This window comes from Delphinus delphis, chromosome 3, assembly GCF_949987515.2.
Source record: "Delphinus delphis chromosome 3, mDelDel1.2, whole genome shotgun sequence".
In the NCBI taxonomy this organism is placed as follows: Eukaryota; Metazoa; Chordata; class Mammalia; order Artiodactyla; family Delphinidae; genus Delphinus; species Delphinus delphis.
Genome location: NC_082685.1, coordinates 5,535,071 through 5,545,296, shown reverse-complemented (window position 1 = coordinate 5,545,296; position 10,226 = coordinate 5,535,071). Strand labels below are relative to the sequence as shown.

The 10,226-nt window shown below is 59.8% G+C and overlaps 1 protein-coding gene across 2 annotated transcripts in view; it reads right to left on the bottom strand.

Moving 5' to 3' along the window:
- Window positions 1-371: 371 nt before the first annotated feature.
- Window positions 372-10,226, bottom strand: part of KDM4B (lysine demethylase 4B) — a 134,805-nt gene continuing 124,950 nt past the window's right edge. For both annotated transcript variants that reach the window (XM_060007515.1, XM_060007520.1), the window contains 8 exons: window positions 9,560-9,636; window positions 9,217-9,272; window positions 8,928-9,036; window positions 4,573-4,758; window positions 4,327-4,491; window positions 3,761-3,880; window positions 3,168-3,260; window positions 372-2,197 (listed from right to left, as the gene is read on the bottom strand). In XM_060007515.1, coding sequence (XP_059863498.1) covers window positions 2,021-2,197; window positions 3,168-3,260; window positions 3,761-3,880; window positions 4,327-4,491; window positions 4,573-4,758; window positions 8,928-9,036; window positions 9,217-9,272; window positions 9,560-9,636 — 983 coding nt within the window. In that variant the 3' untranslated portion in view covers window positions 372-2,020. The remainder of the gene's footprint in view (window positions 2,198-3,167; window positions 3,261-3,760; window positions 3,881-4,326; window positions 4,492-4,572; window positions 4,759-8,927; window positions 9,037-9,216; window positions 9,273-9,559; window positions 9,637-10,226) is intronic.

The window sequence follows — 10,226 nt, the reverse complement described above, 5'->3', positions numbered from 1 at the left end:
GTCACAAGAACTGGGTTGAGGCTGGGAGGGCCGGGGGAGAGGGTGGCCGCAGGCCCCTGACAAGCAAGGGGTGGGTCAGACGAAGAGGGTCCCTGACTGCCTCTGATGCTGGGGGCCTGTGTGGGGCCAAGCTTCAGATGTCCAGCTCAGGAAGGAAACTTCTTCCATCCTGGAGGCGGGGAGCAGGGGCTGCGGTGCCAGGCCGCGTGCCCCACCCCCCGCCCCGCCTCCGGGTAGGCTCCACGCCTGTTCCATCCTGGAGGGGGAGACCGGAGCCCACCCCTGCCGGAGAACGCCGACCGCCGACCGCCGACCGCCGACCGCCTTCCCGGCGCCCACTCAGAAAAGAAGACACTGCAAAGACCTGGAGCTGTAATTCGCAGTGCTCGCGAGCCTTTAATTCATTATGAACCTAGAGGCAGGGGAATTAGGCAAAAATACAGCGCGCATCCTTAATCTCAGGTGGGAAAAAAACCAGGGTGGGTGGGTTTGTTTTTTGCTTTCGCACACAGACACGGATGTTATCTTCGAGGGGGAAGTGTGCGTTCCCCTTTGCTGTGAGACCACCTGTCTGCACGAGTTGTCTGGGAACCCACGACCGACGGACGGGGTGCAGCAACCCAGAGGGACCGGCCACGGGGGCCGGCCCACCGCCCAACCCAGGGCCGCAGGGGCGTCTGCCCGCTTCCTTTTATTCTCTTTACAATATAAATAGCATTTTCAAACTACATATGAACACAGTGACAGCGCCCTGGGGCAGGGGCTGCTGCATGCAGAGGAAACCCAGACATTCCGCCGACTCCCCTGGCACCTCCCGCCCCACCCGCCCCTCCGGGTCACCTGCCCCCTCCCCATCAAGGAAGTTGCTCTCCACTTCCCTTACATGGTTCTCTCTGGCCTGGCAACCGTTAGAGCCTCTTTTTTTAAATTAAAAAAAGTTCTATACAAGCAAATGACGCCCTCAATCCCCCTACAGGGGACAGCGGGGCAGCTGAGAGGCGGGGGGCTAAGAAGCACGTTTTTGCCTGGAAACTCAACCCACAACCCTTACGAGGCAGATTTCCTCTGAGCTGAAAACGATTCCCTCGCGCTCTCTCTCTCCTGGACACACAAATCCACGCGTCACGGAGAGGATACAGGATGTGCCAGCCCCTCGGGTTCCGGGGAAGACCCCCTGCACACCTGGGCCGTAGCCGGACCCCCCGAGGACCGCCCACCCGAGGCCTCAGCTGGGGGATGGGTCTCCCGAGGGGAAGAAGCAAAAGATGGAGCCACCAGAGGAGAGAGCGTTTATTTTGCAAAAGGCCACGCAGACAAGGGGCAGGCCACCCAGGGAGCTGCCGGTCTCCTCCCATTGGGCGCTGGCGGCGGTGCCAGCCACCTGGACCTTCTCGATCTCACGACTGGGAGAGAGTGAGTGACCAGGCGCCACCGTCCGGGATCCCTGGGTGCCCCCAGGCCTCACCGCAGCTACAGTGCATCCCCGCCACTCACAGACCAGCGAGACCAGAAAACACAACAAACGAAAAGACGAGCTGCCTTCATCTCCCGCAGCAATCTTGGTTCTGAGAAAAAGGACATTTTGTCTTGTTGTTTTTAAAGCCACAAATCTAGAAAACAACTTTGGGGCTTGTTTTTCCGTTTCTTTCCTTCTCTTCTTGCGTTTTTTTTAAACAATAGGTATTTATAGAAAGAACCTCACAAAGGTGATTTATGTACAGAAGTCACAATCTCAAAGGCTGCTCAGGAGGCAGGCAATGCAGTAGCACCTTTTCGAGAAGAAGAGCTTACGTGGTTTACGAATCTGGGTTGAGGGGGTGGCGCGTGCCCCCGCCGGCCCCCCAGAGCCCACGTGGCCCTGCTCCCTGAGTCCGGGGGCGCGTGTGGCGTCCTGCTCGCTCCTGTCGCCGAGGTAGCCTCTCGGGCCACGGAGGCGAGGACAGGGATTCACAGCAAGCAAATGCCTGGGCCCGCCGCGCCTGCCTTGCTGGGCCAAGGGGTCGCCGGGCGGCCGGCTGTCCTAGAACGGGGCTCCGGGCCAGCACTGCGCCTGCAGGAGGCTCTCCATGAAGGCCGGGTAGTCCGGGTTCCGCCCCGAGTCCTCCGCGGCGCGAGGGGTGCCCACCCGCGGGCGCTTGGCGGCCTTCACCTCTTCTCCCGAGAAGACATTTTCCTGCGGGGCCCCCGTGGTGACCGACTGCAGGAGATCAGACGGCACTGGGGTTAGTGCGGATGGGGTGCTGTGGCCTTTAGGTCTGTGTCCCCCCCCCCAGAGTCCTGTGTTGAAGCCCTACCCTGCCACAGTGTGATGGTATCAGGAGGTGATGAGGTCATGAGGGTGCAGCCCTTGCGAATGGGATCAGTGCCCTTATAAAGGGATCCCAGAGAGCTCTCTCTTGCTCTCTCTCTCCACCATGTGAGCACACCAGAAGGCAGGTGTCTGTAAGCCAGGATCCAGCCCTCACCAGGCGCCGAATCTGCTGATACCTTGATCTTGAACTTCCAGCCTCCAGGACTGTGAGAGATAGCTTGTTGTGTAAATTCCAGTCTGTAATATTTTGTTATCACAGCCGGAACAGACTGAAATACAGGCTCCGCTCGGGGGCCTGGCTGGAGGAGATGCCTGCCCTGCTGGGGGTCAAGGGCCCTGGGCTGCTGACCCTCAGCCAATGACAATGTTCTGAGAAACAACGCTCACTGAGTGAGCCCCCCATCAGGCAGAGGAGGGGCCCTAAGCTCCCAGTCACTGGCTCCCTAGCAGGACGGGCGCCCTGCCATCCACAGAGTGCAGGAGGCAAGGCCAGGGTGTATACAGGCCACTCGTCTGCCTGGCAGCTCCTGTCCGTCCCCCAAGGGAACCTGGCATCTGAGACCCCCACCAGCTCTGACTCAGCTCTTCCACCCATGGCCACAGCCCCCAATCCTCAAAACCTTGGATTAAACACAAAAGAAAGAAGACAGTGAAAGGCTGTGAGAAGAGGCCAGTCTCCCCTGTTCCTTTGTGCATTGCTGACCTGCAGCTCAGATCCATGTGCAGGCGCTTCTGTCTCCTCCTCGCCGGCCGGGCTGACCCTCCCATCCCAGACCAGGCAAAGGCCGAGGCAGGAGGTCAAGGCCACCTGACGGGTCACTCTCCCAGGCAGCAGCGCTCACCCCCAGCCACTTACCAGCCGGGACCGGACCCTCTTGGGGAGCTCCTCGTCCAGGGTGAAGATGTCACCACGCTTCACTGTCAGCTGGGACCCATCCTCGAACTCCACCTGCCAAGGGGACACAGTTCAGCTTGCTGGCTGCTCAGCCTGGCTGGCTGAGGCCCGACACCTGCACTCTCACGGCCTGCTTGCCAGACAAGCCACGGGAAGCAGCACAGGGTCAGCAGCTATCATCTTTCCCGCTGGGATACGGGTGGTTTCTCATCAAAGATTCCACCCCTTTCAATAATTTCTTTTCCACAATTACGGTGAGAAGCTCACAACCAACTTGGTTTTTAAAAAAAACAAGGGCACTGAATTGTACGCTTAAAAATTGGTTAAAACAGTAAATTTTATGTTATGTATGTTCTACCCCACACACACACACACACACACACACACACACATCGGGAAGACACCTCCAAAGGGGATAATATTGGACAGTTGGACAACCTTCCAGCTTGTGCTGACCTTCTCAGTTAGTGGGCAAACGCCATCATCCCCAGCAGGACCTCTTCGAGGGCCCCGCCCCAGCCCATCCCTGTACCTGGTAGACAGGACCCCCTCACCTGGTAGATGTGACTGGTCACAGAGGAAATGAACTTGGCCCTGTAGATGTTGCCATCAGTCCACCGGAGCTCAACAAACTCGCCCTCAGGTGGGGGACCCAGCCGGGCACAGTCTCTACTCTGTGGAAGGAAGGACAGGCGGAGGGTAAGGGGCGCCCTCGGCCTCGGTCACCGCGCTCGCCTGGGCTAAGAAAGGTCCCATCTGGTAGATTTTGCCACCAGGAAGAAGGCAGTGCTCTCAGCTTGAACTATCAAGGGGAGCTGTGGGCAGGTGCCGAGGCCGGGGGTGCCGTGGCCATCCCAGCCCTGGGGTATCACCCGCCTGCAGGCATATCTAGACTGGCCTGGCTCTCTGCTGTTTCTACAGAAACAGGTGGCGCTTTCTAGCAGGGGCCCTACAGCCTGGGCCTGTCCATCAGGGACAATGGTGACCCTGGATGCAGGGGACCCCTGTGAGGGATCCGGCTACCTCCCTTCCTAAGGGCAACGCTTGCCCTGCGCCTGTGCCCGCCCCTCGCCCCACCCACCGCCACTGGCCCTGCCCCCTTCGGCCCTGCGCTGCTCACCGTGATGCTCTCTGGGTACAGGTTATCGCTGTAAGACCCGTCGTCAAAGTTCACTTCGTAAAAGGTCTGCGTGGTGGTGCCGATGACGCGGCACCGGTAGTAAAGCCCGTTGCGGTTCTTGGTGATGACCACCTGCCCTAAGGACACGGCCCTCAGGATCTGGACCTGGAGGCGGAGGGGGTGTCAGAACACAGCGGGGCGGGTGGGCGGACGGGGAAACAGGGCGGAGGGCAGGAGGGCACTCACAGTGTGACCCCCCGACTTGTGCTTGAAGCAGGTGATGGAGACAACGTAGGGCCAGTCGTCTGGCTCCATGAGGACGCCAGCGGCGTGGGCGCAGGTCACGTGGAAGGAGGTGGAGCAGTGCTCGCAGGAGCACTGGATGCAGGCGCCCGACACCTTCTTCATCCGCTTCCGGCAGTACACACATTTCTGCGGGGACACGGCGGTGGGAATGGGGCTCTGGCCGGTGCCTCTGCCCCCGCCCCCTGGGGCTGGGAGGCCTCCTGCCGGGCCCCCAGGTCTGTCTCCTGGGAGTGACTCTGAGACCCAGGGCTGGAGTGCGGAGTCCCGGCAGCCGGCCTTGAGTGGAGGCATCCTGGGAGAGTCTTGACCGCGATGTAGAGCCCCCCACAAACCACCCCAGGCCCACCAACCCGGCATGCAGCTGCCCCCCAGGAGCACTTCCAAGACTGGAATAGGCACCAACAATCACACAGTGAAGCGTGATTCATCCATGAAAAGGAGACAGGCACTGACACTCGCTACCACGTGGATGGACCCTGAGAACACGATGCTCAGCGAGAGAAGCCAGGCACAGAAGGACACACAGGGTGTGATTCCACTGATGGGAAACGTCCAGAACAGGCAGGTAGATCCACAGAGACAGCCAGTGCGTTAGGGGTTGTCAGGGGCTGAGGGAGGGAGATGGCAGTCACCCGATAGGGAGGGGGTTTCTTTCTGGGGTGATGGAATGTTCTGGAACTAGATAGAGGTGATGGTTGCCTAACTCTGTGAATGTAGTAAAAGGAAAATGTTCTCTTTAAAATGGGGCATTTTTTTTTAAAGAAAATAAATATATAAATAAAATGGGGGATTTTATCTTAATTTTGAATGAGAGACGCTGCAGTGTAGCCCTTCATAAGGAGGGGCAGAGGGCCCACACCGTGGGAACGCCCTGCCGGGGTGACCTGCTCTGCTGGGCATCAGCTCCCAGGCCGCCGATGTGCACCTACGCCCACGCCCTGCCACCACTCAGCAACCACCAGCCCGTCACTCTGGGCGTTTAATAAGCGGGCCTTCACCGCTTTGTAAACCGCATTCAAAAGCCAGAGAAGCCCCACAGCAAAGGCGCTGCAGGAGTGCTGCCCGGCGCCAATCGATGGCAATGGTATCTCATTATTAAACCGTCGATGCCTGATGCTCCAGCCGGCCCGCGGGGACAGGTGCAGAAGCACAACACGGCCCTTGAGGACTGTGCTCTGCGTGGCTCCACGGGGAGCGGAAGGTGGAGCACAGCTGCCCTGGCGACCGGGCCGCGACCCCACAGCCGAGGCCCGGGAGAAACCTGACAGCCAGGCCTGACACGCAGCTCGTTCAATCCAGCCTCCGGTGGCAGCTCATTATTCCGAGTTTACACGTCATGAGGAATACAGGCCAGGCCCCCATCGGGCCATTTATCAAGGGCTGAGCTCAGGGCTGCCTTAAGGGTGAGTCCCGTGTCTGGGACTCCCTCACTGGAGGCAGTGAGGCGGGGGTGGGGATGGGGGGTGGTACAGGGTGGGGTGTGGACATTGGTGGAGAACAGTGGCCAAGAGGAGGCCAAGGGCTGCGGCTGGGTGTGCCATCAGCCATGGAGGCCGCAAGGCACCATGTCCTATGTCTCCGGCCTCCCCTCTTCCCCACCGGCCCCTGCCGTCATCCCTCACTGCCTGCCTGCCAGCCCACCCTCCCTCCCATCAGGATGTGACACCGGCCTCTACACCTCACGGCAGGGCCAACGAGGGGGCAGAGCTGGTTCAGGGCACCCGCCCCGGCAGCCTCGCAACCTGACCTGGCCTGGTGAGAGGGTGAGCACGAGGCTCAGGCCGCCGGCAGGCTGGGGCCACCCCCGCTCACCAGGACCAGTGGCCAGGGAGTCACGGGGACAGAAAGTTGGGCGGGTGACCAGGCGTGACCGTCCCCGAGGCTGCGGCCTGCACATGGCCCCAGGGAGGCAGGCGGGCGCCGGGCACGCAGGAGTTAACCACCGGCTTCCGTGCGAGGCTCCATTAGGCGATACAAGCGAGCCTGGTGTAAAAGGATTTTTAATTCATCGTTACAAGTGCTGGTAATGAAGAGGCTGCAAGCTGGAAATGTCAGATGGTCCATAACGCGTCTGGGAGGGAGGCTCTATCACGGCAGAGCGCACCGCACCATCACTCCACCTGAATAATGAAGCCTTTCCCGCCCATGCTCCTGGAGGAATCACCCGCAGGCGCCAGCCTCTTCCTAACGCCCGTCCTTGCTGGGCGGGGCTGGCGCTGGCCCCAGTGTCCCCCGTTTCCTGACCAAGCCCCGTCCGTCCCCTCCCACATGGCTCCAGCTGGCTGCCCACTCAGCCCTGCCCGGGGGCCCCGCACCTGTGGGCTCCGCGGTCGGTGTCTCTGTGCCTTCGCTGGGACTCCCCGCTGGGTTCAGTGCCCGCAGCCCCATTTCTTTGCCTCCTGCCCACTAGAGGCCTGGAGGAGCGTCACTAGCCAGGCCTGCGCCAGGCAGCTGGGAAATAAACCAGGCAGGAAAAGCAGCCAGGATGCTGTCCATACCCCTGGGCCAAGGACCTAGCTCCCAGATGCCACAAGACACATCCCATCACCCACATGTCCCCCACACGGCCACCTGCAAACTCACAGGTGGTGATGACCTGAGAGCACATGCTGGTGCTCAGATGGCATGATTAGCGCTTTCTGTTGTGGCCCAGCTGATGCTCCCCACACAGGGGACTGTTAGCAGCCCCATTTTACGGAGGGGAAGGCTGAGGCACAGAGAGGTCAAGGAATCTGTCCAGTGTCACACAACTGGCTGGTGGCCAAGCTGGGAAGGGAAGCCAGTGTTTGCTCACTGTCTGCCTACTGCCCACTGAGCCAAAGGCTCTCCCAGATGGGGGAGGGGTGTGTGTGTGACCAGCAAGAGCGGGAGGCGTGAGCCTTGCAAGACCACACCTGCCCAAGGATGGCCGTGCTCCTTAGAGGGGCCAGTGATGGTACTCCTACAACTTAGGAGCAAAAAAGCCACCAGCCCAGTTCAAAAATAGGCAAAGGACTTGAATAGATGTCTCCCTAAAGAAAACATATAGAGGGGGCTTCCCTGGTGGCTCAGTGGTTAAGAATCTGCCTGCCAATGCAGGGAACACGGCTTCGAGCGCTGTCCGGGAAGATCTCACATGCCGCAGAGCAGCTAAGCCTGTACGCCACAACTACTGAGCCTGCGCTCTAGAGCCCGTGAGCCACAACTACTGAGCTTGCATGCCACAACTACTGAAGCCCGTGCACCTAGAGCCCGTGCTCCGCAAGGAGAAGCCCATGCACCACAATGAAGAGCAGCCCGTTTGCTGCAGCTAGAGAAAGGCTGTGCGCAGCAACGAAGACCCAACGTAGCCAAAAATAAATAAATTTAAAAAGAAAGAAAACATACAGATGGCCAACAGGTACACGAACAGATGTCAACATCACTTAATCATCAGGGAAATGCAAATCAAAACCACCTGTTAGAATGTCTATCATCAAGAAGACAAGAGGTATTGTTGAGGATAGAAAGAAAAGGGAACCCACATGCACTGTTGGTGGGAATGTAAATTGGTGTAGCTGCTGTGGAGAACAGTATGGTGGTTCCTCAAAAAATTAAAAATAGAACTACCATACCATCTGGCAATTTCACTCCTGAGTTTTTGTCTGAAGGAAAAAAAATCACTATCTTGAAAAGACACCTACACCCCCATGTTCACTGCAGCATCGTTTACAATAGCCAAGACCTGGAAGCAACCTAAGTGTCCCTTGACAGAAAACGGATAAAGAAGATGTGATGCAGAAATACAATGGAATATTACTCAGCTATGAAAGAGAAGGCAATCCTGCCATTTGCAGCAATGTGAATGGATGTTGAGAACATTCTGCTCCGTGAAAAAAGCCAGACACAGAAGGACCCATGCTGCGTGGTTCCACTTCCACAAGGCATAGGAAACAAACTCACAGAAGCAGACAGCAGAGTGATGGTCGCAAGGGTGGGGGAGGGGAAATAGGGAGCTGCCGTTTAACGTGTGAGAAGTTTCAGTTGGGCATGATGAAGACATTCTAGAGCCCTGCTCGATGACTGTAACTGGATTGGGTACTTAAAATTCTGTTTGGCGGCATATCGCAGGTTAGGCAAGAAAGAACTGGGCAGAGTGCGGGTGGCTTCCTCTGTGTGAAAAGCTGGAAATAGAGACGGGGAGGGGCGCCCTGCTTTTCTCCGGGTACCCCCATGGCTATTCAAAGAGTAACTGCTGGCCAAACTGAAATGCGACTTCTGCTTCCCTGGCAGCTACCCTGCATCCCTGGGGCCTAGGGACTCTCCAGGGCCCCTACCAGCTTCCACCGCTGCTCGGGGATGGCGCTGATGTCCACGGGGTGGCGCTCCATCACGTTCAGGAACCGCACTTCCGGGACGGCGATGGCGCAGATCACGTGGATCCACCTGGGGGGGCGGAGCGGGTGGGGTCAGGGGTCACAGGTGCGCTCCGTCCCCTTGGGGTCATCTCACGATTGTGCGCACCGGCTGGCCAGGCCGAGGGGACCTCATCTGCTCCTGCCGGTCCGGCCCCCGCCCCGAATCGCCCCTCAGGACACCCCAGGAGGAGAGTCCCTTCTAACGCACCTCCTGTCAGTCGTCATCTGCAGGGCGCCTCCCCGAAGGTTGCACAGGCAGCACTCCTACAGGGACCAGACAACAGCCAGGTGAGGGGTGTGCAGGGCGGCGCCGCCCGCCTGCTGCTCCGGGACCTGCTCCGTCCCCCGCCCACGGTCCTTACATTTCAAACTAGCGGCCACAGGAAGCGATGGGCCGAGAGAGTGCGTCGGGCTCCACCCGAGACCCAGGGAGGTGAGGCCGCCAGCCCAAGGTCACCCTGCGGGATCGGGCGAGCCCGGGGCCCAGGACCGGCTCCCCCACGGGCCGCGCCGGCTTTCAGAGCACCACCCCAGCTGCAGGGGCGAGTTACCGCAGTCCAGGCGTGGGCCGCGCACCGGGAACACGTCCAGCCCTCGTTGACCAGCTCTGGGCGGATGCCGTAGCAACCTGGAAGACAGGGGCCAGCGTATCTGTCACCGCGGCTGCCCGCGGGCTGCACGGAGCCCCCTCCCGCCCCCGGGGCGGGGTGAAGGGCGGCTGCGGCACTGAGGGTAATTGTGCTCACCAACCGCTCTACCTCAATCCGGGCCACTGCACACAGAGCCGGAGAAAGTCTGGAAGCTGACGCGGGGAAGGAGAGCTGGCCCCCAAGCGGGAGCCCTGCCGGGTCTGGAGGCTCAGCCTGGCCCTCGCCCCCCACCCCAGTCTGGGAGGCTCGCCCAGGCTCTTCTGAGCTGAGAGAGAGGAAGGTGGCCGAGCGGTGGTGTGAGATGCAAGGTGGGCCTCGGGGAGCCCCGAGTTCAGAGCAGCAGAGCTGGGCCCAGAGTCCACTGTTTCCAAAAGCGCAGCCGGAGGCTCTGGGTTACCAAGGTGTTGGCTTTGGGATGTGGTCCGGGTTTACAGTCGCAGAGGGAGCATGGGGGAGGGGGCATGGAGGAGGGGCGGAGGACCATGCCTCAGAGCAAGGGCAGAAGGCACAGCCTGCCCCAGGACCCTGCCTCACCCGGGGTCACTGCCCAGCAGTCCTGCGGGGACCC